The 21,942-nt window shown below is 37.0% G+C and overlaps 1 protein-coding gene across 4 annotated transcripts in view; it reads left to right on the forward strand.

Moving 5' to 3' along the window:
• rasa3 (RAS p21 protein activator 3) overlaps positions 1–21,942 on the forward strand; it is a 95,899-nt gene that overhangs the window by 62,287 nt on the left and 11,670 nt on the right. For 2 of the 4 annotated variants that reach the window (XM_022674865.2, XM_022674866.2), the window contains exons 8-19: positions 6,884–6,957; positions 7,699–7,803; positions 9,912–10,068; positions 11,302–11,450; positions 12,873–12,987; positions 13,498–13,572; positions 13,778–13,901; positions 17,575–17,681; positions 18,373–18,450; positions 19,016–19,093; positions 19,488–19,561; positions 20,196–20,243. In XM_022674865.2, coding sequence (XP_022530586.2) covers positions 6,884–6,957; positions 7,699–7,803; positions 9,912–10,068; positions 11,302–11,450; positions 12,873–12,987; positions 13,498–13,572; positions 13,778–13,901; positions 17,575–17,681; positions 18,373–18,450; positions 19,016–19,093; positions 19,488–19,561; positions 20,196–20,243 — 1,184 coding nt within the window. The remainder of the gene's footprint in view (positions 1–6,883; positions 6,958–7,698; positions 7,804–9,911; positions 10,069–11,301; positions 11,451–12,872; positions 12,988–13,497; positions 13,573–13,777; positions 13,902–17,574; positions 17,682–18,372; positions 18,451–19,015; positions 19,094–19,487; positions 19,562–20,195; positions 20,244–21,942) is intronic. The other 2 variants (XM_022674867.2, XM_022674868.2) reach the window with 1 other exon arrangement.

Below are 21,942 nucleotides of genomic sequence, written 5' to 3' on the forward strand. Positions count from 1 at the left end.
TTATGTGTTCTGTTAGCCCCGTGTTTAATCTTGTGCTCATCGATATTTCAGAAATTTGTCAGAAAGCTTTTCTTCTGTTTCATTTTGAATCACAGATTCAACTTTTAGCAGTTTGTGGTTTTCCACTTGAAGAGCGTCCACACCCTCATTTCCTCCCTTAAACAGACAAGACATCATTTACATGCCATGCACAACTCAGACTGTGAGAAACTGCTTTGTTTACGAGGCAGCAGAATAAATTGAGTTTGGGTGGTACACTAAAAAAATGACATTCAAATCTCCACAAAAATATTGCTAATATTAAAATCCAGGATTTTGCTTGATTCTTATTTAGTCTTATTTAGCAATGTCATCGCTTCTTTCAAGTTCAGAATGTAGACTACTTTTTATTTATGCTTAAATATGGATAAAAGCTTATGAATAACAGTTTCGCTACAATAACGCTACTTTCTTCTCTGCGTTGCTGTCTCTTTTTTGAAGCATACGTTTGCCAAGTTTCCTTTCCTGTAGGCCATAATTCCCCTGCATGCTGCTAACTGCTCTATGTAACTTTGATGAAGCAAAAAATCGCAAAATTATACTCCGAACTTCTGCAAAACTGAGCATGAATCTAGTCAGGCAAATATGTCAAAGATTACAGGTATGAAACAATAAGAAACTGGGTCTTATAAACAAGAGGGTATACAAATTATTCTCAAATTAAGAAGGGTCTCAAAGGCTACTTTTGGGTAGTGTACCTCTTGGTGAAAGATCTGTGACTGCTAAACATGCCTCTACGACACATTATGAGGAGTAATCTGAATATTTTGTACAGAGAGAATAGGATTCAGCAATCTTTCCTTCTTCCTTTGCATATCTTTCTATTTTAATGAAGTTGACTTTTTTTATTCAAGTGGTACTTGAACATAGTTTACAAAGAATAATCATATTTAAATATAAATAAAATCCTATTGGGAAAATATTATATTAATACTGGGCAGAATACCGGTTCATCTGGTATACCGGAGGAGAAATGAACCAGTATGCTTTTTTCACAAACCACCATACCACTAGAGGTGCTGCGGAGCGCTGTGCAGAACAGCACCACTAAAGAAGCATACTGGCATAGCTCGCTAGCTAATGCTAGCCAGTTAGCATAACAAGCTAACACCCTGGAAGCTCAACTCTGTGAAGTCAAACGCTCGTCTAGGCCTGTGCTGTCTTTAAAGAAATGAGAACAGTACTTTATCTAAGGAGCTCCTGCTGCAATTCCTTCTGTATGAGTGTTTTTATCAGAGAAAAATAAAAAAAACAACAGCAAACAGCGGTTGCTTACTCAGAAAGGAGGTCCCTTTTAAATATTTAGCATTTTGAATTCTTAAACATTAAGTAGTTTTTAAAATGTTAGTGTTTATGGAACTATTTAAATATTTAGTTTTGTAAAGGAAGCCGTGTTATGGTTGCTGGTGTATCTCTATCTAAGGTCTATTGTTTACATTCTTTAGCCGTTTTTCTGTTAATAAAGTCTTATTTCTTTATATATTGTGTCATTTTGTGGGACAAAGTAAATCCGATAGAAACCAAAGAAATTTAAGGCCTTGGTGTTTTATTTTATATACACTCCTAACAGTAGAGTATGAAACAAACCTATAGTAAAGCCCAGTCATTTAAAAATATATAAATAATAATAATAATAAAAATACAGTGATATACTGTGAAACTGTCACAATCTTGAAAAATATAAATTTTTGGTCATACAACCCAGATCTTACAAATATTTATTTTTACATTCAAAAACACAATATTAAAAGTTTTACAATTTTCAATACTTTACATCAATCTATGTTTTACTGAGTTTCAGTGACGACCTCGGTTGTTCTAACCTGACTCTCAATACCGCCCTCCACCATTAGACCCACAGATAGTGAGAAGTGATAAGTGGTGGTTTACCGCAGAAAGGAAAACAAAGAGAACGAAAGAGCAAGAACGAGGGGAAAGGAGAAACAGAACGTATCCACACCCCTGTGCTCGCTCTTGCTTGGTGAAGCGTTCCTTTCTGAGAAACCACAGCAGGGCTGTTGATGTAGTGAGCTCTCGAGGGAGTGCCGCGTGCGCTACGCGAGCCAGCGGAGGCGATAGCATCTCGCCACGGACAAACTGACCACTCTCTCTCCCCCTCTCTCTGTCTCTCTCTCTGTCTCTCTCTCTCTGTCTGCACGCCTTTCCGTCCACAGCTCTCTGCTCCACCCTGATGTATGTCTGTTTTGGACAGAACCCGCTAATAGCCCCCCTGACACTGGCACGCAAACACACACAGGCCAGCGAATGAGAGAAGACAACAGAGTGATTGATTCTGACAATCTGAGGCGTACAATTCATTCACTGTTGATCTCTTCCTCCACAGAGTCAGAGTCTTTCCCCCACACACAGGACATGCTTCAACTCGCCTCACACACACTCTGGACACACAGTATCGAAATAAGCATCTTGCCAGTGATCCACTTATTAATTTGTTTCAAGCAACAATATGTAGTATTTTACCGTAAACTAATTCTTCAAAATCATTGTGATGCTCCCATACTGTTTGTATTTGTGTCTACTATAGGCGTGGCGTGCTGCTACCTGCACTATGTAACTTTGGTGACACAAAAAAACTCAAAAATACACTTTGAACTCCTGCAAAATTTGAATTAAGCATGAATTAGGTGGATTACAGGTGTGAACTGATTGGACACAGGAGGCTCTATTTTAATGACCTATAGGCAAGGCGTCAACCGTGCGTGTGTCTTTGCTATCAAAAGAACACAAAAATTTATGCTGTGTGCAGCTCACAATGCGCAAGAGGTATGTACTAATTCTCTTCATTAATCACGGGTGTGTTTTGGGCGTAACAGGAAATAAACCAATCAGCATGTCTCTTACCATTTCCTTTAAGAGCCAAGTGCACTCTGACTTTGGCACCTGCGAAGCTATGATAGGAATGGGTGTCTGACTGGTGACTGTTGTCAGGGTTTTAATCAGTGAGTGACGCACCTCTGTTGCCAAGATAGCAATACGCCAGAATTGTACCTGAACACACTGAACACACATCTCTTTCAGACATCCACACTCATCAGCCTAGATATACAGTGGCATGAACAAGTATTTGCCCGTTTACAGATTTCTTTTGTTTTTGATTTTTTGTCATACTGATATTTTTCCAATTATTAAACTTTAATAGCTTTAATATCAGACAAAGATAACCTGAGTAAATACAAAAAGCACTTTTTTTAAAAAGAAAAAACTATCCAAACCAATTTATCCCAGTGAAAAAAAGTGTTTGCCCCTAAATCTAATAACTTGGCAGCAACAACTCCAGTTTATCGGTAACTGACAATGAATCTTTCACATCTCTGTGGAGAAATTTTGGCTCCACTCTTCTTTCCAGAATTGATCTAATTCAGCCACGTTGGAGGGTTTTTAAGCATACTGCTCGCCCACAAACAGCAAAGATGTCCCAGTCAAGATGACTCTCGAGTGTATTATTGCGATTCCCCAATAAATAAAATTATAATCGCTTACATACAGTATATAATCAATACATTCACATAAAGTTTCATTCGTTTTACCTCAATCGGAACTGAATCGGTAAAACTGGAGCATTTCTGCGCTACTTTTTTTGTTTCTTTACATCCATGATTAAAGACATGAAGTGTTTTTGTGAGGTCTACTGTCCTAGCCACTTAACTCCAAGCTATAAATAGCAGCTGACTGAGATGTGAATATTGGCCGTGTTTCCTGTCTACACTTGTTGAGGGCCAGCCACTGCCAGGCACATAAATAGGTGTAGAAACATTGCTTTTAACAACAATTGTGACATTGTCTCGGGGCAAACGTGCCTCACATCAGTGTTTTCCACCCCCTTTTCCTTCAGCAGCTCATTGCACATTTCCGTGTTTCCCCAACGTTTACATACCTGACTCAACCCATGAGCTCATGAGCCTCCTTCTAAAAATATATATAAATTTTCAGCTTTGATAGATCATATCCGTTAAAGCAAGGCCTATTGTAACATTCACTTTTAGGTTTAAATTTAGCTCTACTCTCTCTATATAGCGACAGACCTTTTACGGTCTAACCACATGAAGTTGCACAACAACCACTTTACAACACTCTGGCAAATCACTTATGAAACCATATAAACCATTATAGCAACCTCCTGAAATACTGTACTACAATAGCAACCACTTGAGCTGAAACATGGAACACCTCAGCAACCACTTTCCAGAACTATAGAAACTACCTAACAACCTCATAGCAACCACCTGGGGTTCCATATCAACCATCTAGCAAGCAACAGCCATGCAACCTCATAGCAATCACTTGGGATAACAACTAGCAATCCTGTAACACCATAGCAGCCACATAGCAACCATCTCATCCATCTGGCAACCACCTTACTAGCTTTCTAGTCTGGTTAGAGATCATTAAAAAAGTATGGGATTCTTTGATTTTACCAAATTGAAAACCTCTGGAATATAATCAAGAGGAAGATGGATGATCACAAGCCATCAAACCAAGCTGAATTGCTTGATTTTTTGCACCAGGAGTGTCGTATAGCTATCCAAAAGCAGTGTGTAAGACTGGTGGAGGACACGCCACGATGCATGAAAACTGTGATTAAACACCAGGGTTATTCCACCAAATACTGATTTCTGAACTCTTAAAACTTTATGAATATGAATATGTTTTCTTTGCATTATTTGAGATCTGAAAGATCTGCATCTTTTTTGTTATTTCAGCCATTTCTCACTTTCTGCAAATAAATGCTCTAAATGACAATATTTGTATTTGAAATTTGGGAGAAATGTTGTCTGTAGTTTATAGAAAAAAACAACAATGTTCATTTTACTCAAATATATACCTATAAAATGCTAAATCAGAGAAACTGATTCAGAAACTGAAGTGCTCTCTTAATTATTCTCAGAGCTGTATATATATATATAACTTTACAAAATTATCTTTTTAACACAACTGTACATAAGCCATAAGCACTTGATTTTTACAAATAGTATTTTACATTTGTATAGTTTTGTGCTCTTTGTGCTTAGTGAGTTTCTCAGCTGATGATACACATTTAGAATAAAATTGATAATAGTGATTTTTATTAAGTTTTCTTGTGATTTTTGATTGTGTAGTTGATAGGTGTGCTTGTTAAAGGGGTTAGAATAGATGTAGTAGAGAAGGGAGAACCCTGAAATGTGCAGTGCAGTGGGAACTCTGTTCAGCTCTGCTCATATTTTGGTAAAGGTTCTTTTTTTGCTGACTGAACAGGTGTGTGGTGTTCTGCTCAGCGGCTTCTGTGCGTGTTCATACATCCATACGCTTCCTAAAGCGATCAGGGCCAGACCGCTCTTTCTTCCTCCCTTAATCCTTTGGCCGAATGTGCCTGTCTGGCTCGACCAGTTCCACCGTACCTAAGATAAGCCTCAGCGCCAGCCAAGGGCACGGCCGGAGCAGAGCAGAGCACGGAGAGCAGTAAAAACAAACACCGGGTCTGAATTTAAATAAATAAGTGATTCAGGCAGAGCTTAAACAATAAAAGGGAGGAGACTTAGAGTATAGAATAACAGAGATATAAATAGATTACTGTTTTTTTATGTGCAGTATTAACAGCAGGGTTAATGTAGTTAGCTTTAACCCTGTTAATGTTTTTATAAGGTGAAGAATATTACATAGGGTTTGCATTCTATTATGATCTAGAAAAAAAGGTTTTAATATTTTTTTCATCTAAATAATTTAGACTATCTTTTAGTCTGTATAAGTAGTTTTCTTGATTGTGATATACAATATTTACACACGACAGACACTTGCAGATACCGCTCACACAGAGGCTAGGCTTACAAGAGTAGTTAGGGGCAGGCAGGGGCAGCAACAATGAAGCAGCAAATATAAACAACATACCAAAGTGTAGTCAGGCAAAAACAGGGTCATATACACAGAAAATCCAGCAGAAAGAGGGCAAGACAGTAGTCAAAAATACAAAAAGGTTCAGCAAAAAAATAAACAATAGAGAGGGCAGGGCAAAAATCAAGAATCTGAAACAAAAACAAGTCAGTAACAAAACGCAGTAAACAAAGAAATGTGTTGTAAAAGAGCTAGATTACTGGATTCAATACTCAGCAGGGAGCAGAGCAAACAGAGGGTATTTATACTAGACAGAACAGGTGGAACCAATTAGTAACTGGGGGAGCAGAAACACCGTAGCGTCACGTGATCAACTGAGACAAAGTTGACATATTAGTTAATTGATGTTATTTATTTATTAACACAAACAATGGGAAACTCTGAGATCATGTCCAAATATTGTACAGGAAGTCAATAATGTAGTTAGTGCGACAGGCCTAGTCACAGTGAAAAATATCTAAAATGTTCCTTGAGGGATCGCAGATCATCTTGTGATTTTGTGTGTTCTAAAATGTTTTTAATAAAAACATTTCACCCTCACTCAGCCCTTTGGCTCTTTAAGTATGAAAACTGGGTAAAAATGGAAAGCAGTAAGTCCATTGGGCCACACGGGGCACTGAATGCAAGCTTTGGTTTGAAAGGGTTAAAATTACTGTGTTTGTGTCTGAGATATTACAAAACTAAAGTTAAGAATCTTATTTCGAAGAGACTAATATATTATTAGCAGTAGAAACAAAATATCTGCTACGGACTCTGTATCACGTTGAAGTAAAATTTTAAAAAGCTGCACATCCACACAACTGGGGCTTCTTTGGAAAGCCCCGGATGTGTTCTTGACAGTACAGTAGAATGCAAACAGAATAGTGCTTAACTGAGTTCTAGATATTTTAATTGTGTATATATTAGTTATATAGGTTAATACAAATTTATAAACTATTGTTTTTATTTCTGATTACAGATTAACAGACCACTCAGCTATACCAAACGGCAGTTTGATGTGGAGGAGGAGGACGTGGACAAGCTAGCAATCAGGTATGTGTATTCGTGTGTGTGTATTTGTGTGTGTGTGTGTGTGCATTAGTCTATTGTAGTATGTTTTACCTGAGATGTCAAAAGGTCAAGTGTATCTCAGAACAAAGGGAAACACAAACAAACGCAGGAGGAGAGATTCTGATAGTGACTATGTGCCCATGTGTTTGTGTGTATATTATATACAGCTCTGGAAAAAATAAGAAACCATTTAAAAAGTTTTCTTTGATTTTACCAAATTGAAAACCTCTGGAATATAATCAAGAGGAAGATGGATGATCACAAGCCATCAAACCAAGCTGAACTGCTTGAATTTTTGCACCAGGAGTTCAGGCATAAAGTTATCCAAAAGCAGTATGTAAGACTGGTGGAGGAGAACATACCAAGATGCATAAAATCTGTGATTAAACCCGGGGTAATTCCACCAAATATTATGAATATGAACTTGTTTTCTTTGCATGATTTGAGGTCTGAAATCTCTGCATCTTTTTTGGTATTTCAGCCATTTCTCATTTTGCTCTAAATTGCTCTAAATTACTATTTTTATTTGGAATTTGGGAGAAATCTTGTCTGTAGTTTATAGAATAAAACAACAATGTTAATTTTACTTAAACATAATATTGAAGTGGTATATTGAAGTGGTCTCTTAATTTCTTCCAGAGCTGTATACAGTAACAGTATGTACTCATGAATTTAACAGAGACTGAAGGACGTGTGTTGAGTCTAACATCTGTTTCTCTTTAGGGTGGACCTATGGAATGGCAGTAATCTGAAGTTCGGGGACGAGTTTTTAGGAGGTGTTCGGGTGCCTCTGAAGGTTTTGGGTCAGGCGGGCGTTCATGACGCATGGTAAAGTCATAAACCACCTTTATAACATGCAGCAAATGACTGTTTAAAGTGTCCCACTCTGGCAGTAGCAGGCAGGTGATCTTGCAAAAATTTCCATCCCAGTACTTAAAGCAAAAGTCCTTAAAGGGGCACTAAACCCCCTGATTTTAGCTGACTCAACTTAAATTTAAAAAATGCTAATAGTAGTAGTAGAGTAGTTTGGGAGGGGAACTGGGTGATGTATGGGTTTAGAGGCAGGACAGGAGGGAGAGCTGATTGGCTGAGCTGCAGCAGCAGCAGTGTGCCTCTGATAGCAGTGAGTCGCAAATGGTTGGAGGTCAGCAGGGGGGATGGTATTATTGATTGATTGATTTGCATATTGTGTACCAGAGTACACAGACACATCATCCTCGTCTATAGCACAGTTGAACCTGAGAGGGGCTGCAGATTCAGAAATGACCACAATAAAAGTGTTTTTTAAAGGTTAGGAAATGTTTATAAAAAAATTAAGCAGGACTGGTATGTTTTATTATGTCAACTGAACACATTTCAGCTATTATTGAAAAAATATAGTTTAGGGTTTAGTGGCTCTTTAATATTTTTCATTTAAATTTAAAAGCAATATTATTCCTAAATTAGCAAAGAACAAAATAATCAAATTAATGATATGACCATCCCTGTAGTGTCTGATATATATATTAACATTAAAAACAGAGTAGTCTGGTAGGTTTGTTGGATGTAATTGCTCTCAACATTATAACAGTATTGTATAAATTAACAAAATGAACATAGCAATATACTCAAAAACACAGAATTTCACACACCAATTTATTTACATTAATGTACATTAAATAGAATTTTTGGGAAAATGTGCTCAGTGTCCTCATGCTATTAGCATATCTGCCATTTAGCTATTTTTCATGTTTTTGCAAATTCTATGCTAAAAACGAATTCCTGTTACTTTTAGTCATGTTACTTAAAACATAAAAAGTAACAGCAATGAGTGCCAGTAACAGGAATGAATACCAGTAACAGGAGTGAGTGCCAGTAACAGGAGTGTTGTCCCCTGGTTTATTGATTTATTAATATGAATATTAGTTAATGTAAACCACTTTTTCAAATTCTGTTTGGTTTATCATTTGTCCATTTGTTAAATAAATTGCAACATAAAAAAAATTAAGAAAAGATAAAAATAGTTGTGCATCTTTTAGAAAAATACAGTGTTCATGCATATATAGTCATTTTTCTCATAAATAACAATTATTTAAACATACAGTTTATTTAAAGACTATTTCTTTAAAGTCTATAAAGACTTTCTTGAGAAAAAAATCTAAGGAATAATCGGACTTGCTTTTAAACATGCTTTATAAATGTCAGTTTTGTAACCATCTTCAGCTTAGAAACCTTGTACAATATTAAGTAAAGCTGCCTGAGTTTAACCAGTACATGTGTTGAATAGTTAAATATATGTGTCATTTGCTTCAGAGATAAAAAAAAGAAAGTTTAATTTGTAAGACAACAAGCAAATGGCACCCATTTGGTGGAATGGCCCATATGACTTCCGCCCCTCCTACCCAAAAAGTAGGTGTTTGGTTAGTTACATGTATAATGTAAAGTCATATCCCACATATCCCAAAATCTAAATATTAAATTTCAGTAAATAAATAATTGTAAATAAAGTAAAAAGAGTGCCTGAAGTGACATGGTAGGACATAATTACTGCACTCCGGACAAGCAGATACTTTAAAGTGAGGTAACTGTTTACATGAAACACTGACATAACCGTGCCAAACATGTTGTGACAGATGTCATATGCTGTCATAAGCTGTCATAACAGATTGTGCCCACTATTATAACAGTGTCATGCTTCCACCAGTTACTGTCCTGACTGATTAAGTCCTGTAAAATAAAAGTGTCATGCTATCATTACTGGTTACTGTCATTATGGACAGTATTTGTGTGGCAGGTACTGGTAAAAGTAAAGCAATGTTCGTATATCTTTCCCTCTCTCTCTCTTTATCTTTATTTATCTCTCTCGTTATCTTTCTTTATCTCACTCTCTTTATCTTTTTTTTTATCTATCTTTCCTTTTCTCTCTCTCTCTCTCTGTCTCTAACTGTCTCTCTCAGGTACTTCCTGCAGCCGAGGGAAAACGGCAATAAGTCAGTAAAAGCTGATGAGCTGGGCTCCCTGAGGCTCAACATCGTTTATACAGAGGACCATGTCTTCCCTTCAGAGCGCTACAGCCCCCTCACTGACCTGCTGCTGCAGTCCGCACATGTGGAGGTCAGCGTGTGTGTGTGTGTTTAGATGGGCATGTAGGTTTAGTTTCAGTGAACTCAGATTCGTCAGAATGTAAGAACTGAACTGTGTTTGAGTGTGGGGTGTAGTTGTATAACACTACTTTAAAGCAGCATTATGTAGCATTTTTACTGTATTTTTCACAGTATAACTTCCTGTAATTTCCCCAAAAATCATCAGTGTGCCTTTTAATTTGGTGCATCTAATGTATAAATTCTACCAGTCAGGTTGTAAGGTGCAGTAAAGCCACTGAAGTCCAGCGTTATACAGGAGTTTCAGTTTAGTTCTCCAAAACTTGAGCTGGAGCAGCATTAGCATTAATCACGCTAAGTGCTACCGCTTTCACCTTTCAGAGGTGAATCATAGCAAAGAACAGGATCATGACAGTACTAATAAAAATAGGTTAGTGAAGACTATTTAGGTAAGAATATTTACAATCACTCAGCAAGTTAATATTGTTTGATGGAAAGTACCTGGTTATTTAAAGCAACATTATACAACAGTTAGTTCCAACCCTGCAATGTGATTGGCTGAGAGACGTTCTATGAGTGCCGTTATCAGCTGGTAATTCACTGTAACCGAATCTCTTCATGTATTATTCCGCCACATACAGGCAACCTAGCAACGATGCAGCGCTTACAAGCCAAACAGCGCATCTACAAACAGAGTAGCAATGGTGCTCTTTTAACTTACGGTAGTAGTACGGGAGTGTCTGAATCAGTTTCTCTGATTTTGCTATTTATAGATATGTGTTTGAGTAAAATGAACATTGTTGTTTTATTTTATAAACTACAGACAACATTTCTCACAAATTCCAAATAAAAATATTGTCATTTAGATCATTTATTTGCAGAAAATGAGAAATGGCTGAAATAACAAAAAAGATGCAGATCTTTCAGACCTCAAATAATGCAAAGAAAACAAGTTCATATTTATAAAGTTTTAAGAGTATAGAAATCAGTATTTGGTGGAATAACCCTGTTTTTAATCACAGTTTTCATGCATCTTGGCATGTTCTCCTCCACCAGTCTCACACACTGCTTTGGATATGCCACACCTGGTGCTAAAATTCATGCAGTTCAGTTTGGTTTGATGGCTTGTGATCATCAATCTTCCTCTAGATTATATTCTGATTAAAGATTATACTGTTAAGTTTCTGTCAGGATAAAAGGGTTATAGAGATGCTTAAGGTTGCATAATGATTGTGTTGTGTTGTAGCCTGTCTCGGCGTCGGCGGCCCACATCCTGGGAGAGGTGTGTCGGGAAAAGCAGGAGGCGGCTGTACCGCTGGTGCGCCTCTTTCTGCACTACGGCAAAATCGTGCCTTTTGTCAGTGCAATCGCCAATGCAGAGATAAACCGCACACAGTGAGTTCACACACACACACACACACTCATTACTGTCTTTATGCAGGTTTTACATTGAGCTATTTGTTTTGACTGTACCTCAAGTCTGCTGTGACTAAACCTTCACCTTAAAGGAGCAGTTCTCCCAAAATCAGATCACTGTTAAGGCTCATTTACACACACCCTTTTTTTTTTTTTTTACAAAAAATAATATGTCTATATCACTGCCCATATGCTTGTATACAGCTCTGGAAAAAAATTAAGAGACCACTTCAGTTTCTGAATCAGTTTCTCTGATTTTGCTATTTATAGGTATATGTTTGAGTAAAATGAACATTGCTGTTTTATTCTATAAACTACGTACAACATTTCTCCCAAATTCCAAATAAAAATATCGTCATTTTGAGAATTTATTTGCAGAAAATGAGAAATGGCTGAAATAACAAATAATGCAAAGAAAACAAGTTCATATTCATAAAGTTTTAAGAGTTCAGAAATCAGTATTTGGTGGAATAACCCTGGTTTTTAATCACAGTTTCCATGCATCTTAGCTCTGTATTCATCTAGTATGAATCTAGTACTGATTCTGGCCCAAATGCCCAAACCATAATATGCACGTACCAACACCCTGGGTGTCGAGTTTAATATGAAATTTACCTTGGCCACTTGTGCCAACTCCCCGGGTGCTTAGTATATTATCTGAATCATCCTGTGCTTCTTGTGCCAACATCCTGGTCGCATAGTATAATATGAGAATCGCTGTTTTTGCAGCTATAGCTGCACAACTGCACCAAGAGACGTGTGAGTACGAGAGAGAAGCACATGGCACAAATGCTAATGCGTTAAAGCAAAAAGACGCATAAATTCTGATTTGATTGTTTACATTAATGCCACATGTCCATGGATCTAATACATATCGGATTTAGGACCACATATAAAAGTGACTCAAATCTTATTTGGAAAAAAATCGATTTGGCACATTCACACAGCCATAAAAAAATCTGATCTGAGCCACATTGAGCAAAAAAAAAAAAAAAAACAGATTTGGGTCACTTCAGCCTGGTAATGTGAACATAGCTCTAGTTATTTAGCCCTAGTTATATATAACTATAAAATAAGTGTTTCTTTTTGTTTTTAAAAAGTCTGTATTAATGACAGCCTTTTTCACCAATGTGTCAGTTTCTTAATTTTATATTGTCCTAGACAAACAAACATACCACACACACACACTTCTGCCTCGCTTTTACCTCACTCTGCCTCACTCTACATTGCATTACCTCCCTCTGTTAATGCGTGCAGGTAATGCAATTTGATCACAACCGCAGCACTTCCAATGTGTTCAACATGAAAACTCATGACAATTGATTTATATTACTGCCCTTAGACACAAACACACATATACACATTTGCAGCAGCATCAAAGCCACTTTCTTTCTTTCCCAGGGATCCCAACACGATATTCCGGGGCAATTCCCTAACGTCGAAATGCATCGATGAGACCATGAAGCTCGCAGGAATGCACTATCTACAGGTCACCCTCAAACCTATCATTGACGAGGTCAGTCTCTCTCACTTTCCTATCTATTTATCTCTGTATCTCTGTCTGTGTTGCTCTCTCTTTCTGTCTGTATCTCTTTTTCTTTTTCATCACTCTCTCTTTCCCTTTTTGTCTTGGGTCTCTTGGTACGACTGTAAAAACAAAAATATTGACAAAAACATTATAGTTTTTTTTAACAGTACCAACAAACATTTCAATAAAATAAAATGACTATTAATTACAAAATAATGAAAAGAGAGATATAGGGAGTCTATCACTGTATTTAACTTCTGTATTATAGCGATAATCTCCTTTTGATCTTTCTCTATCGCCTTTTCTTTCTCTCTTCTCTACTTTTTTTCTGCCTTTTCACTTTCACTCTTATACTCTCTCTCTCTTTTCTTTAATGCTCTCTCTCCTGCTCTCTGTCATTCTCTGAGTCAGTTCTCTGTCTCACGGGCTTTGTCAGGTGTAATCTTCATCATGTGTGTATATCTGTTTGTGTGTGTGTGTGTGTGTGTGCGTGTGTAGATCTGCACTGAACACAAGCCTTGTGAAATCGACCCAGTTAAACTGAAGGAATCAGAGAATCTGGAAACCAACAGGGTGAGTCACACTCCTCTCTTACTTTGCATGTTTATGAGAGTGTGTGTGTATGTGTGTGCGTGCTAATGTGAGCCAATGCGATGCAGGTGTCATTAATTCATCTCCTCAACAACACACATGATGCCATGCTGGAAACTGGGCTCGCCTGTGTGTGTGTGTGTGTGTGTGTGTGTGTGTTTATTCACTTCAGTTTTTGTGTCCTCAGGAAAACTTGCGGCAGTACGTGGACCGCATCTTTAACGTCATCACCACCTCTGGCGTCAGATGCCCCACCGTCATGTGCGACATCTTCTTCTCCCTGAGAGAGTCTGCCGCCACCCGTTTCCAAGGTAACCGCTCACACACACACCAGCGGGTATGTGCAGTGCGACCTTGAGATATGCAGTTGAATGTCCTGCAGCACTCGTGTTCGTTAGGTATCGTTTGCACTTCCGTGTAGCGCAGGGTGATATTAGCATTGTGTGTAGATCAGTTTACCAGTCTGATTCAAAATAACAACCAAAAATACAAAAACAATGATCAGGTAGTTTCCTTTATGCTTTTGCAGCGCTGCGTTATAACTTCTTTTGTGTCTTTTTAATAGGTAAAAAAGGTATTTCTCAATTTGTAATCTATAGGGAATAGGGACTGACTGATATATCAGAACTCGCTACGATATATTGACAACTTTTTCAATTATTATTTGGGGGATTGGACCTCACATCTACTGATGATAATCTAAAAGTGGAGGATCACAATATAATCCATGTAACACAAAGCAGAACCATGGTTACTGCAACAAACATTACTACACTGTATAACTGGTAAGTGGGCAAGCACTTGTGAGAAGTTTGTAACACTGTGTAACAAGTCATACTGTGCAAAATACAGTAATATTATTCTACTGTTTCAGGCCACATTCTTCTTTCACTTCCAATGACTGTTCTGTATCTTTTTAGCTTGTCTAAAAATGCATGTGTAAAGCCCATAGTGTCCTTGGGGTGGCACATAATATAAATTATCAAGTGTAATTGTGACCGTTAATAGGTAGCAAAACTTTGCACCCCATTAATTCCTGTGCTAAACAATTATGTACATACAAACACGCAATAAATCTGGAGTTGGAACAGTGATGTTTTTACAGTTGAAATTTTCATTTACAAAAATCATGACCATATATCATTTGAACTAAGGTGGATCAAACTTTTTGCATAAGACTACACTACTGATTTTTTTTTATCTTTATTGGTAAGAAATATCAATAATCTGAATTTTTACCCTTTAAATCGGTCAAGCCCTACTTAATATAATACTTAATAAAATAATAATTCTTAAAAAAAAAAAAAATTTTTGGATGTCAATATACACAGATTTTGCTCCTGAAAACTGTTTATTTGGGTGAGTAAAGCGCTTCCGTTTACTTACAGTAAACTTAGATTTCCAGCGTTTTAGCACAGTTAGCAGCAGCACTAGCCACAGTTAGCAACACTTAGAGCTAGTAAATGCTGCCAACAGCACTACACTGAGGAACCACTGAGTGTTACGGTAAGCTAGGGCATTACCAGCAAGCGGTTCGTCTCACGTAGCATGTTTTAACACGGTAACCGCGTAGACTACAGTCCGATATACTCACCTCTGAACGGAGAAAGAGCTAGTGCTTATCATGGTTAGCAAATAATGCTAATACTGCTCCAGCCTCGGTGCTGGAGAATCTTCACTGAAACTCCTGTATAACAGTGCACTTCAGCGGAGTCGTTTTACTGCTCATTACAACCTGACTGGTAGAATACATACATAAAGCGCACTGATGATTTTTGTGAAAATTAAATGGTTTTAAGTGCGACTTATAGCTCGAAAAATACGGTACTACATCATTTGAACACAAACTGTCCATTAAAGTGTGTAAAAATGTATTGATGAATGGACGAATTGAAAGTCTCCATTTTCACCTGAATTGAACTCTTTTTACATCTCTTTTTCCACTAAAAGTTAATCAGATTTCATCTCTCTCCTGTGAACTTGCTGTTCTGGAGATACGGATTTTAAATGGACAGTGAGGATATGTTCTTGTCTTTGCAGACTCATTTCTTCAGACAGAGCTGATTGTAATCTGTTCTTAAGAAATTTCTCAGGAGATCTCCCACCATTAAAAAGTGCTGAGGAAGCCCCACCCTCGTCTTTTTATCATTACGCATTTCCTCCTGTATCCTCTTTCTCACTTTCCCTCCAGTTTACTGCAGTTTAGGATTTGGAGGAAGTCAGAGGCAGGCTTTTTTTTGCAGTGCACACGGCGCCACCTGTTGGGCATTGATGTGTACTGTTGTGATTTAGACCAGGACTTTCCACTCTGCAAAGACTCTGTAGGTGGCTGTAGGTCCTTATTTAATCAGATAAGATGGGGTGATCCTCATTACATTGATTCCGCCCAAATAATGGAAAATCACTTGCTGAAAAAGACTGGACACCACATATAAAGAGTATGATGTGGTTATTTGTGAAGAGACTTATTGCTGGATTGTAGAGTTCAGAGTAACGATAATTTTTAGGCATGCAATATTTGGCAACTAAAAATATTTGGCAAATGGCCAAATAATGGCCAAATAATGGCCAAAATAAATAAATAAATAAATAAGAATAATTCTGTGTTTGGCTAAATAAGTATCAAGGCCAAATACAATTTTATGAACTATGACTAATTTATTAATGTAGAGGTCAATATCAATATAACATGCCTTTGTGTCCACATCATAGTTGTTTCAATTTAATGCAATTTAACTCTGTGTAACAGCTGTTGGTTGATATGGACCTTAAATAGCATCACAATATTGTAGCGTGTTTTTGCAAACATAAAAAAACAATATTAACAAAAAAGTTTTTATTATTTCAGAAACATTTAAAATAAATTTTTCATTTTTCTATAGTATTGCTGTAACAGGGTGGAAAATAAATGCTCGTGAAAAAGTGATTAAGGTGGAAAAATTAGGACATATTATATGATAAATAGTCAAAAGAAATAATTTCTTTGCCCTAAAGTAATATCACAGTATTTTAGGGTATAACAATATTCTAGGCAATATTAAAAAAAACATATCCGTGATGGTTTAGATAGACATGTCATCTGCTGGTGTTGGTACACTGTGTTTTTATCAAGTCTAAAGTCAGTGCAGTGTTTTCCCAGAAAATCTTCATGTTTCCCTCTGCTGACAACTTTTATGGAGATGCGGATTTCATTTTCCAGCAGAACTTGGCACACCGCCCACACTGCCAAAAGTACCATTTGACACAGATTTGTCTGTAAGCCATAATCATCAACAATAAAATAAATAAATGCTTAAAATAGATCACTCTGTGTGTAATACATCTATATAATATATGAGTTTCACATTTTGAACTGAATTACTGAAATAAAGTAAGTTTTCAATGATATTCAAATTTTTTGAGATGCACCTCTATCTGATTGGCTGTGATCACATAGATCACATGTTAAGAGTCAAGAGTGGGGCTCTGTGCTGTCCAGTGCATTAAGGTGCCGTCACTATGATCCGAAGATCGCCTGTTTGAATACGGAATCATGCTGCTCGCCATCAGCAGACGCTGCCCCAGAGATCACAATCGCCTTGCTGTCTCTGACTCTGGCTGCTGATGGCACAATTGGCCATGCTCTCTCCATTCATCACTCCTAAGGTGATGTCGTTCAACACAGGTGTCTGTTAGCTAATGTATCAGATTTCCTTTGAGCATGCTGGATACAGGTGGTGGCTGACTTCACATGTGTCGGAGGAGGCATGTGCTAGTCTTCACCCTCCTGGTGTTGGGGCATCACTAGTGATACGGGGAGTGTAATTGCAGTAACTTTAGTTGGTCAAATTGGGGGGTGAGTCTTAGGGAGTTGCAATAAAAATATTCATAATAAAAAATATGATCATCATATGATAAATCATCAATATGATACAATATATCATGATATTGATTTATTTTCCCTCCCCTAATAAACACTGTGTTTGTGTTTCTGTGTGTTCACAGTGGATCAGGACGTGAGGTACACGGCGGTCAGTAGTTTTATTTTTCTGCGTTTCTTCGCTCCAGCCATCCTGTCACCAAACCTTTTCCAGCTGAGACCGCACCATCCAGTAAGTGTGTGCCCTGTGTGTTAATTTTTTCCCACACAGACCAGACTAAATAGACTAAATTGAGTACTCTGATGCTGCCTTACAGTTTGTACCAGTGTATGTAGTACCGTATTTTTTATACTATAAGGTGCACTTAAAATCCTTTAATTTTCCCAAAAATCATCAGTGCACCTTTTCATCAGTGTGTCTTATGTATGAATTATTCCAGTCAGTTGTTAAGGAGGAGTAGCTTTAGCATTAGACGCTTATTGCAATTACCCATCGGAATGTGAGTATTATCACACCTTAGCAGCCTGCTGCTAACCTCGGCTAGCACTCAGGGTTCCACAGTGTAGCGCTCTGGTTAGCCGCTAATGCTAATGCTCCAGCCTTAGTACTGGATCTAAGATTACTGTAAATAAACTGAAGCGCTTTACTCATCCAAATGAACAGGAGGTTTTTAGGAGCGAAATCTAAGTAGATTAACATCCAGAACTCATTTAACTTTAAAAGAAAGTCTTTTTTATTACAGTTTTGTTTACTTAGCTTAGCTTTACTCAACTTAGTTAGCTGCTGATTTAGAAGATCCTTAAAGTGTCCCTTAATACGCGCCTTATAATCCGGTGCACCTTATAGTAGATGTGTTTGTGTTTTAGAGTGTTTGTTTGTGTTTATCTACCCACTAGAACAATTCCTTTCTTTCTGGTTACAGGATCCTTGCACATCACGGACTCTCACGCTTATCTCCAAAACCATCCAAACGCTTGGAAGCCTTGCCAAGTCCAAATCTGTAAGTATGTAGTGGAATGTCTCTGAGCTGACTGATTTATCAGTTATTACATCTTCATCGTCAGTTCTGCACATTTATTAAATGCACATTTAAGGGTTAAAATGGATGTCGAGTGTAGGAAATGACTGGCTGCGTTTACACAGCAGGTAAGAGTGGCCCAAATAGAGTTTTACATCAAATCTGATGTTTATTTTAGACTGTTCACATAATCTCTTTAATATGACATGTTTTACATTTGTCTGAACAGTTTGTGTTATGTAGTGTATTACAGAAATTCACAGGAATTCTCAGTAGTGCAATAGTGCAATCTATTCACAAATTTACTTAATTGGTGCAATTCCACACAAATTTACTTCAGCAGTGCAATTTTATTTATACATTTACATATATTTATTGTTCTCACTGTTCTAAGCTTAAATTTACCACAGTAGTGTTAGAGTCAAAATGTCACAAATTAAATATGCATGTGCAAATAACGTATACAACTTATAATACAACATATGAAAGATTTTTTGACTAGTTTCTGTTGTGATATTGACTTCAGCTTTTTCCTTCTGTTCTTCAGGCCAACTTCAAAGAGTCCTACATGGCTGCATTCTACGACTACTTCAATGAGCAGAAGTATGCAGATTCTGTGAAAAATGTGAGTTGCTCCTACAAGACATTATTCTGCTAGAGGAGGCATGGGCCAGTAATTATAAAAATAAGTTTACTGAATATCACAATAATTTACATAAGTTTAAATCTTTTTTTGCATCTGTTACCTTTTTTTCATTTTTTCATTTGTACAATTATTATTAATATGCAGATGTTCCTTAACAAAGTAAATAATAATAAACTAGTTAATAATGATCTAGTTGAACTGCACTTGGTAACATGCAAATTAAGCAAAAAAAAACAAACTCTGAAAGCTAAAGAGTGTTATTGCTCTGTAGCTTTTACTTGGGATTCTTCATGATTAAAAAAATCATTTTTTAAACACATTTAGATATTTAGTCTAAGATAAAAAAGATTTCTTATCTTGTGTTTGTGCTCAGTTTCTGGACCTGATCTCATCCTCTGGGAGGTGGGACCAGAAAAGCATTGAGACCCCAATCATGTTGAAGGAAGGGTAAGCAAAATGTAATACAGTGTTGCCTCCATCATTATCTCATGGTGATGCTAACAAAACAGCCTCTCCAGTACTATTAACACTAATAAAGGCGCTACAAAGGATTTTTTTCAGCGACGCTACAGTGATCTAAGGCAAAAAGATCTAATGTTATTCCAAACAGTGACGTCGCTCAGCACAAGGCGTCTGTGAGCCGATGTATGGGCTCCATGTAAATTGGGGAGGGAAAAAATGAAAAAAAAAAAAAGCTTCTTTTCCAAAAGTGGTTCTTTATGGCTTTACTAAATAATCCCTTTGTAGCATCTTTATATTTAAGAGTGCACTAAGATTTTTTGTCTTTTCGTTTTAAATGTCATAATCTAAATTGTGCAATGTGAACATGTATTAAAATATCATTATATAATGTTTAAGCAATACTAAACATTCCTATGGGAATCTACTATAATTTTTTAATAGAATTTTTAGAATTAAACAAAAATCTATGTTTTTCATGTCTGGAACTTACATACTACTACAATCATTTTTGCCATTAAGCTGCAGAGCCCTTGGAGAGGCCAATATGTGTTTCTATAACCTGTGTTCCTATAAGGACACTCTCAGGTGTCTTTTTCTTGTATCTCTCTGCTGGACGCAGGAGTGTTAAACTCACTTTTAAGAGAGTTGATGGGAAGGGCTCCTGCAGGTAAGCTGCACCTGATTGGACGGCCCATTGATCCTATGACCCAGTCGTGTTTAGGGATGCACTGAATATTTGGCAACCAAAATGATTTCTTGCGAAAATGCCTAAATTAAACAAAATGAAGCATTTTGACACTTCAACTAAGATGGTTAGGTTACCTGAGCCAACTTAGCCTGAAGACTGGCTGCATTCCTCTGTGTAAATTTCACTCAATTCATGATTAGAACAGCAGTCATTAAGACAGCACTACTGAAGTAAAATTAAGCTCAGAAAAGCCGGACTAAATTTATTATTAGGATGGCACTGCTGAGGTAAATTCCTCATTATAATAGCACTGCTCAAATAAATGTATCATTATGACATCACTACTGAAGTAAATGTAAGCTTTAAATAGCAACACTGAGGTAATCTTATGGTTAGATTGGCACTACAGAGGTAATATATTATAATAGAACTACCGAAATTAATGTATAATTAATAGAGCACCACTGAGGTAACTTCAAGCTTAGAATAGCAAAACCAAGGTAAATTTATGATAAGTAAAGCACTGCTGAAGTGAATACAAAATAAAATGGCACTGCTAGGATACAGTAAATTGCACTGCTGGAGTAAATTAATGTGTGGAATTGCACCAATAAATTTAACTCATGAACAAAATAGCACCACTACAGTAATATTACGACTAAATTTGCAAAGCTGAAGTATATTCATGATTAGAATAGCAGAGCTGAGGTAAGTTGATGATTTATAGAACTTTGCTAAAGTAAAATTCATGATTATAATAGCAAACATTTTTGTTTTTACTTACTTTTTCTTTTTTCTTGTACTCAGTGGTGAACAGTGGCAAAATGTATTCGGTATACAGTCTTGGACAAAATGTTTAATTTTGTTTGGTTTCGGCAAGAAAAAATTTAGCACTACTAACATTAGCACTACTGAGGTAAATGAGCATTGCTGAAGTAAATTAATGTGTGAAGGCACACAAATTAAGTAAATTCATGATAAGGGTAGCTTACTGAGGTAAAAGTATGACTAAATTTGCATTGCTGAAGTAAATCCATGATTATAATTGCATTACTGAGGTAAAAGTATGAATAAATTTTAACTGCTGAGGTAAATCCATGATTTACGTTTACTGAGGTAAAAGTATGACTAAATTTGAAGTCCTGATTGGAATAGCAAAAATTGTAGTTTTTAAGTGATCTTTTTTTCTTTAGGTGAAAAAGTGGCTTAATTAATGAATAGCTGTTTGGTATTCGGTTTAGACTTTGGCCAAATGTTTAATTTTGTTTGGTTTCGGCCAAAAATGTTCATTCCAGTGCATCTCTAGCTGTGTCCCGTAACATGAACTCCCAGCCCTGTCCGCTTCCCTGCTTTTTGAGACCAGTAGAATCCAGAATGCTCTGCAAGACAAAGCCAGTAACGTGCTGAAATGAATGCACATGGAATTAGCTGCCTTTGTTTCTTCACATTGTGTGTTGTGGCCTCTCAGTTCTCCTCAACAGCCCCTCCTTCCTTCGCTTGCCTTAGAGACTCTCACACAGCACAGCATGGGCATTTCATAGGCACATTCTTCATGCCTGGTAGAATGAAGTCTGTGGTGGTTTAGCTGTTTAGTGTAGAGTGCTGCAAAATGGTGGTCAGTGTGGCTGAATTCTCGCACCCATTTATTGTAATGTGTGGTGTTTGTGTGGTCACCGCA

Source organism: Astyanax mexicanus, chromosome 21, assembly GCF_023375975.1.
Source record: "Astyanax mexicanus isolate ESR-SI-001 chromosome 21, AstMex3_surface, whole genome shotgun sequence".
Taxonomy (NCBI): domain Eukaryota; kingdom Metazoa; phylum Chordata; class Actinopteri; order Characiformes; family Acestrorhamphidae; genus Astyanax; species Astyanax mexicanus.